Source organism: Amblyomma americanum, chromosome 1 (assembly GCF_052857255.1).
Source record: "Amblyomma americanum isolate KBUSLIRL-KWMA chromosome 1, ASM5285725v1, whole genome shotgun sequence".
NCBI lineage: Eukaryota > Metazoa > Arthropoda > Arachnida > Ixodida > Ixodidae > Amblyomma > Amblyomma americanum.
Window position 1 is genome coordinate 143396523 of NC_135497.1, and position 19349 is coordinate 143415871.

Below are 19349 nucleotides of genomic sequence, written 5' to 3' on the forward strand. Positions count from 1 at the left end.
ATGATGCGTCACTGCGGCAAACGCCCTCAATTATGGCTTCATCACTCAGCTCCTCGGAAAAAAGGAACTTCCGCTTCCTAGACAAAGTTGCCATGCTCGTGTCGATTGCAGTGCACAAGCACGAGTGAAAAATAATAGGGCAAATGCGTTGCTGCTGTTGACAGGCTGCTGCGTCCTTTGGCAACGGATTGGTTGAGGCTCTGGCTTGGAAGAAAATGGGAGCGCCTTGTCGCAAGGCAGCCAGCCCAATTGTCATCACCACCAAGCAAATGCGTTTGAATGAGTGGATCAATTGGTTCCAGCGAAAGCTTAGTGAAACAAAGCAGTGTGGGTCTACGGGAGCACACAGATGGGTGACAATATGCTTGTTTTATTGTAAGATCGATTTTTAAACCCAGCTTCGCATATCAAAAATTTCGCTGAAGCGAAAACGTGCCCCAAAAATGGTTCGTTGTGATGAGAAATTTGTTCCATTACTTTCTATGGCGAGCTGACGGGGAATTGGCAATATTTTATTGAAGTGATGTTCGTTGTAGCGGGGTTCGACTGTATATCGAACTCCCCAGCGCCAAATTGTGCCCCTTCGGATGCAAGCGGCAGACTTCGCACTTTTATCTCGCACTCGCCAACAGCGGCATGTGGGTTGCAATCCAGCAGTCAGCACTCGTTCACGCCTCTGGCATCCATTGATAGCGCCCTGGAAGCAGCAGCGCAAATGGTTGTAAGTTTGCAGTAACAATCCTGCGCTCATGTCTGCTGTCGCGGAGGTGGTGAAAACGACGATAGCTTTCACTCTGACGTACCGCATTCCACGTGGCATGGCTCTGATGCCGGGAAACCACCGTAGCCGGTGCTCAATCTGTGCTTGCGGTTCTGTGTGGGGAAGCCAACCTAACTGACGCTCGGTTTTTTGCGGCCTTCGGAATATTAGCGAATGCCTCCTAAACGCCGCCAAAACCTGGGAAACCGCCTCTCCATTTCTATAGTGAGGATTGCCAAAGTTGCTGTCTCTTCAATGACTAAATTGCGCCACTGTTGCACGTGTTTTTGATAAAATTTTATATTATAGAATTTGGCTATAGCAAACTATTTTAAGATTTTTGTCACTTGTTCGCTGTAACGAGTTTTCACTGTATGCAGAACTGGTCATTCTCTACTTAACATTCATAGATGGCAGCGAGCGCTCATACCACTACCAGTGCAGTGGCGCAGCGGCAAGTGCCTGTTTCTATCACAGCCACCGGTAGGGATTATGCAACCCAAGTTGCTCTTTTTGAACAACCTCTCGCACAGGTGGTGCAACGCTCCTCTGAGCTTACTCGGGCTGCTAGGCAATGCCACATGATCATACATACGATGACAAGATTCTTGGTAAGTGTTGGCAAGCGTATGAGTGCTTTCACACTAAAATTATTCAAAGGTGTTCGGTATCAGCAGCTAACATTTTAATGTGAGCTCCTCAAGACCCAGCATTTCCTCCTACTAAGTGCAAGCAATACATGGGCTTGACAGCTTGCCCTATTTTGTTGCACGATGAAAAATGTTCATCAACCTTAACCTCCTTTCTTATACAAACAGTTTGGAGGACTGAAAACACAAATTATGCCTGCACCTCTTTCTGGGAAACCTGTTCATGGCTTGCTGAAAAGCTGACATAGTAAGCACAATTAACCACAAAAACTGAGAAGAGAGGCTATCTTTAGGCCAGCAATTGCCTACCACAGCTGTCAGCTGGGGCCGCAAAACAGCCAATCGGCACCCCGTGGCAGGATCTCCTCGAAGTGTCAGGTGGATGACAAGTCCCTCAGCACTGCGAATGATGACATGTGGGTCGGCCAGAGAGCCAGATACAATGGACGAGCCCACATCCAAAGGAATATGCTGAAGCTGCCTTGTGCCATCCAGGAGGCGCACACCCATGGGACAAACCTGCACATACAAGCCTAAGTCAACACTCGCCCGGATACCCACCTGCCTCGGGACGAAGCATGCTGTGCCACCAGCTACCACTAGACCACTATTACAACATGGCACACAGCAGCTTCGTGCTACAACAGACTATAATCAGTCATTTCTAGCAGACTATCTACCTGCAGTACATAGCGCCCATCCCCAAGGTTGCCTGCAAACACAGTTGGGTTTTGAGTGCTGAAGCCGCTGTGGTCAAGTTCATTTATCTCCTGGTCAGTCTGAAGAATCTGCAATTAAATGACAAAAGCTAAAACAGCTTCAAAGCATTTAGCACGAGAGTTAGAGGTCAGCTACAAAATATGAAAAGGTGTACCATGCTGCTGTCAGCCCTGCTAAGAATCAAAAAGGCATGCGTGTTTGCTGGAGGCTGCTCTGCAGTCTTCTCTTCTGAGGCAGGGACATCTGGAATTTCCTTCTTTTCTTGTGGCTGTTTCATGCAACCAAAGAGGGAACAAACGTTAGACAAGCAAAAACTTAGAATTAACAAATGAACAGAAAGTACGGCCTCTAAAGTCACATAGCAGACTTAAATTGCACATGTACAAATTTTACATTGTGCAAACCCATGTATATGTACAAACCAAAACCAGATTTAATTGCAAGAAATCTGGCACATTGTGTGGATAATATTCAATAAAACACACAAGTGAAGATGTTGTGATTCTATAGGGTTTAATGTCTTAAAGTGACTCAGGCTATGAGGGACGGCGTAGGTCCCTTAACATCACCGACATCACACAGTACACGAGCCTCTAGCATTTTGCCTCCATCAAAATGCCACCGCCGCAGCCGGGATCGAATCAGTCTTTTGGAACAGCAGCCGAGCACTATAACCCCTGAGCTACCGTGGTGGTGCCCATGGATATTAATCGAAACATCACTTGAAAGATGTAAATGCGCAAGAAAAAATTAAGTGTCTACAGCCCTTAAAAAAAAAAAAATTAGTTTATACTATATCCCTATTTGAAAGACATCAAGCAATGTCAGTTCCAATAAAAACTGAAAAGAGGGCACCTGTAGCATGCTCAATTTAAGCTATATTGATTTTTTCATAAAGTTTACCATGCCAAGTGAAACTGTTGTGTTTTGGCACATTTGATAGCAATAAATTAGTGTTTCTGGCGTACAAAATCTACATTTCAGGTGCACTATTTAGACACCTAAAGAGAACAAGATAATACAGACACAACCAAATATTTTAAGAACCTTTTCGGAACATAATCAGGAAACATTTAGTATGCACACAGAAGCAAGCACAATCTTTTTTCACCACTTATACCTTACTTTTTATTTATTTATACTAAAAAGTGCACCAGCCACCATAATATATAGAGAATTAACCCTCACAAACATCGAAATAAAGCCCAGGATTTATATGCTTTTATGGAACATATTCTAAGATGTACAGCCGTCCAAATCTTTAGCTGGCGTGCGTGACAGCCACAATTTCCGTGCTCCTGCAGCTTATGACAGAGCGACATAGCAAAAATATCAAATCTAAGCACAGGTTCACTAAGCCAGTTCTTAATATTAAGCTTTCTGCAAGTTTGCTTTGTCACAAAGCGCAGGAGCACACAAAAAGGGGCCATCACGAACGCCAGCTAAAGAACTGGCCGGTTGTACAGTACGCCATACAAATACATAACAAATCTTGCAGGAAAAGTAAGTTGCATAGACCCGAGTCTATAAAAGGTGAAACATGTGAAGTTTTAATATACTATTCCAAATCTTATATTTCACTGAAATTTTGATACGACAATTATGGCACAATGCACAACAAGTCCACAGGTTATACAGCAATTATACAAGTGGTCCACAACAATTACCATGTGCAAATAGTACTAACAAGACCCAGGCCTTTTATGCAGTTTACTTCCCTGAGCATGAACTAAGCAACTCACAAGCACAATCTACTAAAGCAAGACCTCACTACACACATACCTTTTTTTCTGATGGAGGACCCATGACAGTCCACATGTGTAAGCAGCCAGGCAACTCAAAGGTTGTCACCACTTGAGGCCGAACAGAGCGCTGGCAAGAAAAATATTGCTTTAGGTGACACCATACACTCAACTGTGTTCTGAAAGAAGGTCATACCTAACATGGTGTACAGTTAAATATGACTAAATAAATTAAAAACTCCGCCCTCGTCTGCTGCATGGCATGACAATAAAGAAAAGTGTTGTGCCAGTAAATGAAGGCCCATAGCTTCATGGGTTTCTTCAACCAAGGGTTTGCACGTATCATAACTGTGCATTTCATCTATTTGATGAAAGCATCACTATGCAAACCAGATTATCGATCGCATAAAGCTGCAGCCTAAGCACAGAATTTATGCATTACAGACTGAGGCCTTTCTTTGAAAAATCCTTTCATGCCACCTATGCAGTAGTTGTAATATGTGAAACTCAACACTAACTCAATCCTTCAAACTATCAACATGATTTGCTCATTGCATGTTTCTCCCAATTCACATTTATAAAAAGATATTGCTGCGAACATTTGCAGTGTTTGTTCATTCTTCAAATCTGCCGCCACACCACTATATCGCTTTGTTTGCTATGCAAGACGCGACCAGATTCTACGCTGATTCTGTGCTGTTCCGTAATGTTCTAGTAACTTTGCACGCTTTATCTCGAAAGTTCGCTATCAGCTTTAATTGAGCACGGCCGACAGCAGCGGGCATTCTGTTCGACGAGCGCCGAGCACGCTTGTCGATTTGCCACCGCCGAGTGATTCAGTCCATTTTGGGTGCAAGTCAGCCTAATAAACAGTTTTCCTTTAGAAGACCTTTTGTCTGTCTTCATCGCTGCTTCGACTGCCGTCACCACTACGTGACAATATGAATAATTTTGATTACCAATTCAAGCAGTGCCTTGCCTAAAAATTTCATGCACTAAATACTTTCACCTCACACACTACCAAAGTTTCTTATACGGAGGAATATGCTTGCCCAGAGTAGTGAGGAAGAACAAATAAAATGATATGCAGAATCACTGGCACAGATATTGGGCAAATAATTTTAAAATATGAGAGGTGAGGTCATTTCAAATAAACTTCATTCTTTTCACATTATCAATTAAGGTTGAAAACTGCAGATAATTCAAACACCACATAAAACATGTTCTGTTGTGAACACTACCCATTAAGGACAATGAACTGTCTATGTGCCCTACATTTTAATCAAGGAAGATTCAAGAACTTGAATCCGTTAACAGTTCTGTAACCTCTGTATACAGTAGAACCCACCTATAGTAAACTCGGTTATAGTAGAAACTCTGATATAGTAAAGTGAAGCTGCAGTCCCATTTAGCCTTCCATAGACTACATTTTTTTTGTGGTTATAGTGAAAAAAAAAATTCGAAGAAACGGCTATAGTAAAGAACGTCTCGCTGTGGCGATTTAATTGCTCTGGAATGATGACTTCGCGGCCCGCGCGAAGTCTACGATCGCGAGACAAATAGATGTCGAATGCGCTCTTTGAAGTGGCTTCGCCGCAAAGCTCGAGTGCCGCGAGGAGAAGCCAACAAAGACCTTCAGGCCGTGAGGCAAAGCGCGCGGCGCGCACGAAAAGAGTAAAGCTGGCTATGAATGTAGAAAGACGGCGACGCGAATCGCTGAGAAAGGGAAGCCAGTAAAAGTGCAACCGAGGGGCAGAACTGGGAATAAAATTGCATACGTTAGTAACATGGCAGCACCAAGCACAGGGAAGCAGTGGCAAGAAGCCAAGGTGCGATGGAACTGTGTAGGCGGTTTGCCGCGCTCGACTTTGTCGCGCACGTTTTAAACTGCTGCTTCTTCAACGACACTGAAGCCGGCGCCGTGATTATGGAAGGCTTTGGTTTTCACATGGAATCAATCTCGCTTGCCATGTTGTATTCACGTAAATGCAGTACTTCCACAAGACGTAAATGATGTTGAAGACGTGATAACATGTGATAACTGATAATAAATAATTATCAGATGAAGGGATGATAAGAGCAAGATGTAAGATATCTCTGACTGTTTTATAGACCAACACTTCGTGCTTAGTAAGCAGCCAGAGAGGACAGTCAGAGCCATGGCATCACCAACAACTGATATAGTAAAGATTTTTTCTGGTCCGAGCTACTTTACTATAGAGGGGTTCTACTGTATACTACATAACTGAGCTAGCGCTCCCCCAAGGCTCACAGGTAATCTAAGAAGAACTCTTGTTCGGACTCTCACTGAAACTGAAGACTGATCATATTCACAGCGGTTTCATTAAGGGAAGACGCGGGTCTTGATATTAAAGCTTTTATTATTAAAGATATTGCAATGAAATTAGGTGTGTATATGTTGAAGTTGAAAAGTTTATTCGGCCATATTTGCAATATGCCCCCGGGGAGGGGCATACTGTTTCTTCTTCCTGTTTTCAAAAATATATTTAGTTTCAGTATATCTCAATTAGTTCCCATACTATAAAAAAATAACTGAAGCCTAATAACTTCAATTCTGATGCGTTGTTACGACACTTTCTTTCTATGCTGTTTGGTTTTGATTGAAATGGAGCTGTAGCCAAAGACCTGCCATCTAAAGCTATGCTCATTATATTTTTGTTGAAGTACATCATCATATAAAAATGTTAAATTTTGTCCAAGCATGATAACTATAATATATAAGTTAGGTGGCATTATGGATCGCAAAATTTGAAATGTTTGATTCAGCCAAACAAGAACAGTTTAGTTCGGTCTGAATTCAATGGTATAAGATTAACTAAAATTGCGCCATAAAAACATAATAAAAACTTCAATAAGGCTAGTCATGTTGGCAAGAAACACGACGCTGAGAAAATCGCACTTGAAGTATGCACACCAGCCATACGTAGGTTGTTGTTTAGACCTCAATAAACAGCGGAATGCAGATGTTCCAAAAATATTGCCCAGTAGCAAGTATTACCAGGCAGTGGGCAAGGGGCCCAGCTTTCAAACAAAACCATGGTGGCGGCCATCAAGGACACGGTAGTGGGAAGCGACGGGCACAAAGTCCATTTCCAAGCTTCACAGGAATTTTAGCAGTTTGACGTCAAATTTACACCTTCAAACTTTCTAGGCAAGAACTATCCCGAAGATGCTATATTTGAAAAAAGGAAATTTTCACATTTTTTATCATTTCAAGACCCGCGTTTCTCCTTAAGTGGGATGTGAAGCTTGCTGTTCTCAAACCTATCAAGCACATTAAAAGTTCTGCACCTAGAGTTTTGCTGCAACAATATTCTGCAGATCTGCTTACAATCAATCTTAATGCAGTGAAAAGTTAAATGCACACAACACTGTTTGCCAATGCCATTTTACAGTGCGAATTTTCCTTGTGATGGGATGTCTCACTTTGCTTCCAGTATAATCATTATGAATCACATGACTAGGACCACAGATTGATGCCTAGGCAGTGGGCGTTTTTTGTTTAATGTAATCAAGCACAGAATGAAAGAGGGAACAGTTTTCAGATTCTTAGAAAATATTGAGGAGGAGCAGCTTAGAATTATACAGTAGCATTCCATTTACTGATGGCTTCATGTTGCCTACAGCTAATCTTATTTACTACCCTTCTGATATCACTGTACAAAAACAGAATGCAGAAAAAAAAAAAGTCTGATTAGACTCAACCCAAAAAAAAGTTAACGAAAAAGTTCCACACAATAGCCAGTTTCTGTGCCATGACAAGGCTGTTAGCATCAAAGTGCTAACAACAAACTCAATGAAGAGACTACCAGCTCCTACATTCATGCCGCCCACTTGTTTTATAAGTCAACCACGAAGGCATGCACTGATTACAATGTGCAGCTCACCACTTTACAGGCTGTGCTTTTAATATACAACAATGCAACATTGTGCAAGAGGTAGCAGCTGAAATAGACAGCTTTCCTCCACGGCAGACAGGGGCAGGCCAACCTTCATTCGTTCATTCACAGCAAAACTGGAGGCAGCATTGCTGCAACATGCTAGTAGGCATGCATGAGGCTATTTCAAAAATTTATCACCTTTATTTTGCAAAAGAAAAAAAAGGAAAGCTGCACCAAAAACAGCAATGCGCAAGGTACAGAGTTTGATGTTTACAAGGGCAATTGACAGCTATCTCATAGGAACAAGGACCTTCAGGTGAATATTTCAAACAGAGTAGAACCCCGAGGTTCAACTCCACGTTCTTCACAAATCCGTTTCTTAATACAATAAACGCACCAAGGCAGTTTGCGAGCTCAAAACACGAGCAGCACGCAATGCAATTTCTATGTCACATGAACGACATCCAATGCCGTTGTTGATGGCAAAGAAAGTGCAGAAATAAAAAGCCATTTTCACTGCAAGTAAAAGTTTTTTCTGTGAGTGATCTGCAATGTGTTTTAGAGGATTCTTTTCATGCTAGGAGACAAATTTAGATGTAGTGAAATTTCAGAGTTACGAAGTAAACTGCAGAGTTAACTCACTTTGTTATATTGAGGTTTAACCTATTTTATATTGACTTCATTAGGTCATCTGGCAGAAAAAATATACAAATGCATGAAGAGCTAAACAACAAGAGTGCAACCGCATTACCTGTAACACACAGAGGGCTCCATTTTTCCCGTAACCGGCTGTTGTGACCAGCTCCAGATCTGGATCAGTGTTCTGTACGAACTCCTCAGATAGGAAAGCAGGTTCACCCATACATATCTTTCCACACGGCCCAATGTTGATAAGACTGTCACAGACCTGCAGCAATGCAATTGTTAGCTCTTACTACTCACATTTGTCAAGGACGCGTCTGTCTGCAATGAAGGTCAAATTGACCAAAACAGTAACCACATGACACACTATATCACATGGCAACAGTAGGCACGTAGTGCCCCAATTTATATCTATTCTTTCGATTCGTTATATATGTACCAGTAGAGCGGCCATAGTGAGGTATGCCGAATCCTGTCCTCATCGCTCACGAGAACAATGTCGTGATGCTGAATGCAGCCTGTTTATTGCTCAGAGCTCCTAAACGGATCTGGGCCCATTACGTAATTACATCACACCTTTATTGCTCATATTGGTCATACAGAATACACAGACAAAGTAAGTGGGTTTGCTTTCAAAGTTCAATGAACTCTTGAGGTTGGCTCTATTGCTTAATGTATTTATTGTAGAATGAATGCACACCTGTGCCAAACAAAAAGAAAGGGCACCAACCTTGTTCATAGACTGCAAGTTTTACATCCCGAAGTGACACACGAGTTATGAGAAACACTGTAGTGGATTAATTTAGACCACTTGGGGTTCTTGAACGCGTGCTGAGTGCTGACATCACACAGCACATGGGCGTTTTTGAACTTCACCTCCCTTGAAACACAGCCAGTGCAGCCAAGATTGAACCCATAACCTTGAAATGAGCAGCAGAACGGCGAAGCAACAGAGCGACAACAGTGGCTGCCAATTTCGGAGGCATGTTTAAATCAAACTGGATAAAACTCATTCCAGTCAATTAAAATTTTCCTAAATTTTAATGAATAATATAAGGCATGCATTTATTATATGAGTGCGTTTGTTATGCGAGGAAATACGGCAATTTCATTTGGCCCTGAAACAGCTTTTCGTCAAACGGTAGAAACACTGTTGTTGGCAGACCATGTCACGAGCAATGTCCTCCTCAACGGACCTTTGCCAACTGCAGAAATTAAAGGTACAATATTTAGCCTTACCAGTTTCCTTCAACTCTACCACTTTCCTTAGCTTAAACTTCTGGTAGCAATGCCCCACCCTAACAGGGCTGCTTTTATGGTTATCGTTACACTAAGTAACCTTGCTTTCAGTGCTATTTTCAGAGATATAACGGAAAGTGATCATGCTGGTGAAGGTGTCAAATGGCTCCTCTTCAGCAGCATAAACCAGGTAAAAAAAGCCATGATAAGAGAAGACCCTTTACGCTTTGTCTGTAAGCAGCATACACTGGCCAGAACCGCATACCTAACTTAGCCAACAAGTTCACAGTAATTAATATGCTCTACCCACCAAATATGTGCCACACTGAAAAGGTTGGTCAAGGCCTCTTAAAATGTTCACGTTTGTAACCATGACGAGGTACATATACATTTTTCTTTAACTTTCTGTGACAGGATTTACTTCTGTAGCCTTCACTAGAGAACACACACACAAAAAAAATGTACACGTGCACTAGAAGAAAGAGGTCCATACCTCAAAAGTGTAAGAGGTCAACTGCTTTGTTGCCATGGTTTCACTTCCATACACCTCCAGTTCATCAGGATCAATGAGTGCAACATCAGAAGCTGGCAAAAAAAAAAGCCCGAAAAGGTTGAGTGAAAGCATACATTAAAGGTGATAACCTTACAAAAGGCAAACAAACTGAGACTACCCATCCAGTCACCGATGGCATCCATCCTTTTCTTTTTCGAAGGAGGACCGTCAGTAGCCTAATGCAAATGAAATAAGCACATATATTGTAAAGTAATAACAAGTAGATGCAATTTTCTACCATATCTACAGTATCCAACTGTTATGAGTTATGACACTAAGCAACAATGAGATGCATTAACCTGAAGCTTTAAATGCTAAAAAGAAAATAAAGAAAAAACAGGCTGTACATCACACTCTGTCTTCTCGTCCCGTTTAACCACATCATCCACTTCAGCAGCTTTCTCAGTGTAATGAAGCAACAGAGAGTTCCCAAGCCGTGAGCCAAGGAAGAGGTAGCCATCTTCACAGAGAGTCATCTGTGTTGAACAAAAAAAAACATTTTAATCTAATCAATTACTTCATACAATATGAAGGGTAACACATGTGGTATCAGACAAATAAGTCATCAACTCACACTCGTTGTGAGTACACTGGCTGCTGCCTTGTCAAAGTAAAAGTTCCTAACACTTCTCATCCCGTCGTTGAAAAGTGTGAGCACGTACCTATAAGGTAAAAAAAGAACAAAAACAAAGAAACAGCATGTTATATGACTTGTTCATGTAAAAGAAACCTAAAAGGTAGAACCATAAGGAAAACTTACAGTTCACCCCCTTTAAGAGAGAGTACCAGCCTGTCATAGTTCAAGAAACATGCTTGAGCACAATCCAATGATATCTTCACACCCTCTTGTGGCTCTGTTTATATATAACCACAAGAAAAACAAAATGTACACATCTTTCAATGACTGTGCCACAAAAAGCTAGCTGATATAAGGAATGCAGCCCTTGTTAAACTGCGAGACTTACTCAATGGAAAGGAAGTACTGAAGTCGGTGAAAGAATTTAGTGATACACCATAAGGTGGCACACTCTGGTTTAGGTAGAGCAAAGAATCAACAGCCATGATCAGCACACCTCCTGAAAATGCAACAAGGACATGCTTAAACAGCAGCAGTTATATAATGAAAACAGGCTAACTTTTAAAAGACTCAGAAGGAAAGATGGTACAGAGAGGTTGGTCAGATGGTTCTTGATAATCACAAAGTATACAAGGGAGGAGAAAACCTCACGATGTTTGCCAACGTTTCAACAAGAGGACTTGCCTTCATATGGGCAAAGCATTCGTCAATGCTGGGGTTTAAATAGGGTCATCCCTCCGAGGAGAAAGGCCTGGTGAGGGGGACGAGGGTGTGATGTGGGAATGGTGTACATCACTCTGTCTTCTCGCCCAGTTTAACCACATCGTCCACTTCAACAGCTTTCTTTGTGTAATGAACTAACAGAGAGTTCCCAAGCCGTGAGCTTAGGAAAAGGTAGCCACCTTCACAGAGATGATTAACCGGTCAAACTTCAATACAGTGAAAAGAAAAAGGCCAGCTCGGCAGAAAGGAATCTGTGGGTGTGGAGCATGGAGAAACAGCGAGCATGGGCTTGAAAGGCTATGTGTCCAGCTGCTACAGGTGGCTTGTTATGACTGGCTGCGTTGGCCTGAAAAACTCGGATAACGAATTAGCCAGCATGGCGGAATGAAATACTGGGGGAAAAAAATACAAATAAAGGGAAAAGAGAAACATGGGGGAGAGTTCAGAGAAAGCATGAAAGAAAAAGGGGGGTGGGGGGGAGGAATGTGGAAGCTAAGGGTTCCTTAGAAATGATGGCACTAGAAGCAGGCAACAAGCTAAAGATAAAATGAACAAAGAGAGAAAAAAAAATTGCCATTGAAGGGATAAAGGATGGGTCAGGGTGGTAGGGTAGGGTGAAAGGAACAATCAGACTGTGGTATGAGGTACTGGGAAATGCTCTGACCATGTGCAAGACCTGTTAGAAGCAACGGTAAGTAACTTCAGCTTAGATATAAAGACTAGCTTTAACTGCACGTTGCCTAATGTTATCTACATGCTTCAATGCTCCTCTTATCAGAAACAATATATCGGATAAACCGAGCAATCAATGAGCGCCAGACTAAATGGTCATTGAGCTGACACAGCAAGAAACCTACAGAAGTCAGTGTTGGAACATTTTAATCAACGCGGTCATAACTTTGATGAACTTAAACTGTTCATTCTTCAATCAGGCTTAAAATCTGCAAGGGACAGAAAATACAAAGATGCGTTCCTAATCCACAAATTTAAAACCTTACAACCAGCAGGGATTAACATATCCATGGGAAACTTAGAATCTCTCAGGCACATTCCAGCGCTGGCATAATTCTTTAAGTCTTGCACATGGTCAGCGCATTTCCTAGTACTTCAGTTCGCCGTTTGATCGTTTTTTTCACCCTACGCTACTGCCCCAACACATCCTTTATCCCCTCAATGGCATTTTTTTTCTTTTTGTTTGTTCAATCTATCTTTAGCTTGTGCCCTGCTTCTCTTGCCATCATTTCTCAGGAATCCTTGGCATCTGCATTCTTTCCCCCTCCACCCCCCCCTTTTTTTTCATGCTTGCTCTGAACTTGCCCCCATGTTTTCTCTTTTTTCCTTTATTTTAATTTTTTTCTCCCAGTATATCGTTCCGCCATGCTGACTAATTCATTACAGAGTTTTTCAGGCCAACGCAGCCAGTCATACCAAGACACCTGTCGCAGCTGGACATACAGCCTTTCAATTCCAAGCCCATGCACACTGCCTCTCCATGCTTCACACCCCCGGATTCCTTTCTGCCGAGCTGGCCTTTTTCTTTTCACTGTTTTGCAGTTCAGTCGGTTAATCACCTCTAGCAGCCATCATGCCTGGACAAGATTCAACCTCCCCATCCTAACACCATTCCCACTTCACACTCTCCGCCCGCTCACCAGTGGATCCGCGATCTCTTGGGAGCCCCACGGAGCTCCCAGATCCCAACCACCCTAGCCGAGGCGGGGGTGTTCCCACTGAATCCTCCTCTCTTGCAGAGAGGCCTCACACACACGGACTGGCTCCACCATGTCCCTGACGGCGGAGCCCTCTCTGCACGCCTCTCGGGACGCCCCACTCCAGGATGGGCAAGCTCTCCGCTGCCTACATGGAGTCTCTGGGCCCTGCCAGCAGCCATCCTGCCCTCCCCCGACCACCCACACGTCCTCTCCTGCAGGTCTCCCTGGACTTCGGAGGCACGTCCAAGCGCCACACACCAGCTGCGGCCTTCCTGGACGAGATCAAAGGGTCCACCCTCTTCTTCACCGACAGCTCGGTGCTTCTGGCCACACGGGACAGGTGGCAGCGGCACTTGTGGCCCCGCAGCTGAACGTGACAAGGACCTGCAAGCTGCCCTTCCCGGGCAATTCCACTGCGGCTGAGCTGGCAGGACCCCACTTGGCAGCGGACCTGATTGTGGCCATCCAACCTGGTCCTGTCGCAGTCCTCCGACTCCCGGCCTGGCCTCCAGCTGCTGTCCAGGCCCCACGACAACATGGCCTCTACCTCTTTGCTGAGGGCCCGCCTGCAGACCTTGAAGGATGCGGGCGACCAGATCACACTGCATTGGGTGCCGGGCCACTCCGGCATTGACGGCAACGACCTGACCGACGCCCTGGCCAAGTTCGCCCACACCGATGGGTCCCTGGTATCTTTTGCAGTGACCCAACATGATTTCGCCCGCCCTCTCCTCATGCGGATGGTAACGGGCCCTTCACCCTCACAGTATCGCTGCCTACCAGCCCTTCCGCCGGCTCTCGGACCAGCTGCCCCGGCGGGGCAGAGCCCTCCTCCTGCGGCTGCGTATCGGGTGCACTCAAGGTTGTACGCCTGCGGCGGGGCTCCCTCTCCTGCTTGCCCCTCCCGTGGGGATATGGGGACGCTCAGCCACCTCCTGCTGGCGTGCCCGACCTATGACCACCCCAGGCGACGACTCGAGTCCGGATACCGGGCACTCGATCTCCCACCTACCACGGAGCACGACCTCCTCTTCCCAGCTCGCAGCCAGCTCCTGGCACATCAGGTCCTTCTCTCCTTCCTCGAGGAGACTGGCCTGAGCATCTTCCTCTAGACCTTCGCCCCGTCGAGTATAAGGTGACGGCTCTGAGTGGACCGATGCTCCTTCCCCTGCCTGGTGCTTGCACATACTCCCAGTGCACCGAGGCTCCCCTTCCCCTCCGCCCGGTGCTTGCACACACTCTCAGTGCACCAAGGCTCCCCTTCCCCCCGCCCGGTGCTTGCACACACTCCCAGTGCACCGAGGGTCCCCTTCCCCCCGCCCGGTGCTTGCACACACTCCCAGTGCACCGAGGCTCCCCTTCCCCCTGCCCGGTGCTTGCACACACTCCCAGTGCACCGAGGCTCCCCCCCTTCCCCCCGCCCGGTGCTTGCACACACTCCCAGTGCACCGAGGCTCCCCTTCGCCCCGCCAGGTGCTTGCACACACTCCCAGTGCACCGAGGCTCCCCTTCTCCCCGCCAGGTGCTTGCACACACTCCCAATGCACCGAGGCTCCCCTTCTCCCCGCCAGGTGCTTCCACACAATCCCAGTGCACCGAGGCTCCCCTTCCCCCCGCCCGGTGCTTGCACACACTCCCAGTGCACCGAGGCTCCCCTTCCCCCCGCCAGGTGCTTGCACACGCTCCCAGTGCACCGAGGCTCCCCTTCGCCCCTCCAGGTGCTTGCACACGCTCCCCTTCCCCCCGCCCGGTGCTTGCACACACTCCCAGTGCACCGAGGCTCCCCTTCCCCCCGCCAGGTGCTTGCACACACTCCCAGTGCACCGAGGCTCCCCTTCGCCCCGCCAGGTGCTTGCACACACTCCCAGTGCACCGAGGCTCCCCTTCGCCCCGCCAGGTGCTTGCACACACTCCCAGTGCACCGAGGCTCCCCTTCCCCCCGCCAGGTGCTTGCACACACTCCCAGTGCACCGAGGCTCCCCTTCGCCCCGCCAGGTGCTTGCACACACTCCCAGTGCACCGAGGCTCCACTTCGCCCCGCCAGGTGCTTGCACACACTCCCAGTGCACCGAGGCTCCCCTTCCCCCCGCCAGGTGCTTGCACACACTCCCAGTGCACCGAGGCTCCCCTTCGCCCCGCCAGGTGCTTGCACACACTCCCAGTGCACCGAGGCTCCCCTTCCCCCCGCCCGGTGCTTGCACACACTCCTAGTGCACCGAGGCTCCCCTTCGCCCCACCAGGTGCTTGCACACAATCCCAGTGCACCGAGGCTCCCCTTCCCCCCGCCCGGTGCTTGCACACACTCCCAGTGCACCGAGGCTCCCCTTCCCACCGCCAGGTGCTTGCACACACTCCCAGTGCACCGAGGCTCCCCTCCCCCCTGCGGCGGCGTGACTGCTGACTGGGTCCCACGGCCAAGGACTTCAATGGAAGCAACAGCGACCACCTCCCCTCCCCCCTTCCCCCTTCCCCGGTCCCCAAGAGTAATGCCCAAAGGGCCAACATACATCAGGACCAGTATCCCCCTCCCCAGAATAATTCATAGTACCAACCATCACCACCACCGGCCTTCCTCCTCGGAGGCGTAACCCTATTTAAACCCCATTAATGATGAATGCTCTGCCCAGATGAAGACAAGTCCTCTTGGTGGAACGTTGGCAAGCACCCTGAGGTTTTCCCCTCCCTTGCTCACTTTGTTAATTTGAAAAGGAAAGAGTGAAACAAGAGAAACGATGCCGGCAAAGCATGTTGATTTCATGTTTTCCATATAAATTTCATGTATTAAGTACACCATGTATGTGATGAATTAATGTAATTTGACATATCCTACAGAGGTGCCGACCATGAAAATCTGTTCTACGGTCAGGCAACAGTCCCCCGTTACAATTTCTTCCACTTGAGAAATGATGTTGCCCAGCCAGCTGGTTCGTGCCCAAGACTCCTTCAGTTTGCTCTCACACGGCTTTCAACCCTCATCCACGAGCACATATTTTTCCCATCCATGATACACTCACTGCATGTCTAACTCAAGTGGCGATAAATACCAATTACTGCCATTTCATGCACATGCAGTGAATGTTGACTTTCTTGGAGCAAAAATGTTACCATTTTAGTACCTAAAACACTTTTGGACTGATGGGGAGTATGTCACGTGATTTCAACAAATTAGATGGTGCTGCTGTCCAACAAACCCAAGCTTAAAGGTGCCCTAAAGAGGATTCTGAGCTCGCCTTTACACTATGGTAACTCTGTCTACACGCTCTAAGCATTCTTAGAGACTTCAAATTACTGTCCTGTGCGGCCGATTTCCCTACTAAATTGAATTAAATGTCCCGGCTTCCCCCTTTTCTTTGAACTCGCCTATGAAAGTAGGAATCAAGCAACGCATGGAGTGCCTCTCAGCCAGTCGCGTGGCAGCTTGCCGCTCTGTCATCGGCGGAGTGATACATAAAGCAAAAAGTCGGTGTATTTTTATTTCCATGGGCCTATACTCCGTTTCATACATCAAGTGCAAAGCTGTCAAAGCTAGCGATCTTGTTTGCGCTGCCTGCATCCGCGACCAAAGTGTAGTGCATTCCTTGTGGCGAGCGAAACATATTTAAGGCTTTGCCTGCAGGCTTACTACATGACACATTTGTCATCAGCTTGATTAAATGCACTCATACTACTGACGACAAGCTGTTGCTCTCGCGTGCCTTAGACCACTCGGCGACAGAACAAGTGCAGAGTAACATGCCTCCCTTTATTTTTCCATACGGACTACTTCTGTACCTTTCACAGCGTTGCACCTGATGTATGAAATGGAGTATAATTTGCAGCTATGTTGCCTGTAACAAACTATTTATTCACAAAAACCTAAAAAATAAAATAAAAGCGAAATAGACTGACTGAAAAACACTCGACGTGTTGGTAGGTAAGTTAAAAAAAAGGGGGGCGGGAGCCGGAATGTTTAATTTGGCTTAATAAGGAAATCGGTCGCAGAGGACAATAATTCCAAGTTTCTAAGAATGCTTGGAGCGTGTAGATAGAGTTCCCACGCTAAAAAGACGAGCACAGAATCCTCTTTAGTGCACCTTTAATGAGTGGCCGCATCTTTTCAAAACAAACCACAAGGTGGCGTAGTCTTCTATTCCAGAGAAAAAAAAGAAACAGGGCCCTCAGAACTTGAATGCATCTTGTACCGTGAGCACAGGTTCCGTAAGCTAGAAAAATAAGTGAGAGAGTAGTGGCAACAGCCCTCTCAGATTCCAATACAGTCACCAATCGATCTTTCAGCGTTAGCCAGACATGAAAAATGGTCCAAATAATCGCGCAGTCCGAAAAATCTATGAGGTTCGAAAAATCACATTGATAAAAAAAAACAGCTTAAAAAAATTGCTACTTCAATCCAGTGCCACATTCTGACCACAAGCAATAATATTAGTAGCTTGCATCTGAGTCAGAGTCATACTTCCTTCATGTTTGGACGGTGTACTGTGACTGTTTCCACTCTCGGCATGCCTGGACAACACTGCCCTGCAAACAGACTCTGCCTGTGCCTTGCAAGGCGCACATTACTGAAATCACACACGGAGCTTGTACACTGTATGTGGAGAAAACAACACCATGCATGCAGTGCAGCGTGGTAGCGCAGAATTGCTCTTTGCTCATCTGCGCATGCGCAGTAGCAGCGTGCCATAAGCGGTGGCAGTACGCATTATGCTAAATAGATACATTTAGCATAGTGTGTACCACTACCGCTACTGCTTACTGTGCCCTGCCACTGTGCATGCACTGATTTGTCCCGTCACGACAGCCATGCATGCTGTTGGCTAGGGTGCCTTGATGGGCCAGCATTGCTTTCCAGGGTGAAGACACAGCTCTCGTCGGCACCATGTTGGTGTGCCTCTTTCGTTTGGTTGCACTGAACTGAGTGCAGCGGCAGAACATTTAGAAGAGAAATTTCCCGTTGCTTTTTGTAATTATGCCCATTTGGTACTCCAACAAGATAGAGATGTACCAGAAAAGGATCTTTGTCAGTTACGCAAAAGTATGTAATATTCACCTGACCTATCAAGAAACTCAATGCCTTGTGAACAGTCGTTAGCTTCGGACAACGAATGTAGCCGCATACTCTAAGTTCCAAATACTTTTCCAGCAACATTAAGGTCTTACTTCGAGCTGCAGTGAAGTTGTATCACCCTTTTTCTATTCCTCTTTTAGTATGAAAGGAACGGTGAAAATTGGGGGTTTTTTTCTCTTTACGTCTGGCAATCACAGCATCGGTAAAATCCGCCGTCCATGTTTTCGTGGCAGCATGCCCCACAGTTTTTTTTTTTCTCTTTTGCTGAAAGCAGCAAGGATGAGCGATTTCGTTGTCATGAACGACGACTCTTGAGGCTAAGATGGCAAGCCGATGTCTCTGGACGACCGGAGCAGATGGTTTCAGAGAAAGGTTGAAGGTGACCTTCAACCTTCAACCAGCAGACTGTGCACGAGTGCAGTAATGAGTCGCCCAGGGTTGTCGGGCTCTCGGACCAAATTCCGCTGTTACACTGCCCGAGGAGGGAGCCCCGGTGTAAGGAGGTTTCCTTTCATATGTCCTTCACGGCCGATAGGGACGGGCAGGCATCAAGGCACTCCACTGCTGATGGGAACGTGGCATCATGTGGCGTCCTCAGGACGATTTGCACATGCTCCATAACGACTCGCAGTGCGTTGTAAGCAATATGCGCTATGCTAAAAATTGGAGGGGGCACTAAAGCTCTGCCTTAAGGGTGCAACAAAATAGCGTAACAGGTTATATCCCATGTATGCAGAAGGTTCTTCTTTACTTTACATTCACAGACCCCCGATAGTCCACATACCCCTCCTAGCACAGTGGAGCAGTGGTTAGGCGATACGACACTGTCTTGCGATGGCAGGTGCTCCCAGCAGTCGGCCTTGTGCGGCCCAGGTTGGCCTTCCTGAGCGACCAATAGTTAATTTAACTGCCACCCGTCACGGTGGGCAGTTTGCTTACTGTCCAGTGGGCAGGCTGTGATAACAGCGCAGTCACGTGACCTAGGTGGCCCACCTGCCTCCTAGGCTGCTCTCTGGGCACCATCTGCCAGAGTCATGCTCACGATTTTTCGCTAACAATGCCAACCT

At 46.2% G+C, this 19349-nt stretch overlaps 1 protein-coding gene across 5 annotated transcripts in view; it reads right to left on the minus strand.

Annotated features, from left to right (window-relative positions):
- Cpsf160 (cleavage and polyadenylation specificity factor subunit 1) overlaps positions 1-19349 on the minus strand; it is a 100540-nt gene that overhangs the window by 55549 nt on the left and 25642 nt on the right. For all 5 annotated transcript variants that reach the window (XR_013310862.1, XR_013310863.1, XM_077647114.1 and 2 more), the window contains 11 exons: positions 11174-11284; positions 10969-11062; positions 10783-10870; positions 10556-10684; positions 10327-10384; positions 10149-10240; positions 8526-8681; positions 3913-4002; positions 2285-2398; positions 2091-2198; positions 1720-1929 (listed from right to left, as the gene is read on the minus strand). Coding sequence is in view for 3 of the 5 variants with exons in the window: in XM_077647114.1 (XP_077503240.1) it covers positions 1720-1929; positions 2091-2198; positions 2285-2398; positions 3913-4002; positions 8526-8681; positions 10149-10240; positions 10327-10384; positions 10556-10684; positions 10783-10870; positions 10969-11062; positions 11174-11284 (1250 nt within the window). In the remaining 2 variants the exon portion in view is untranslated. The remainder of the gene's footprint in view (positions 1-1719; positions 1930-2090; positions 2199-2284; positions 2399-3912; positions 4003-8525; positions 8682-10148; positions 10241-10326; positions 10385-10555; positions 10685-10782; positions 10871-10968; positions 11063-11173; positions 11285-19349) is intronic.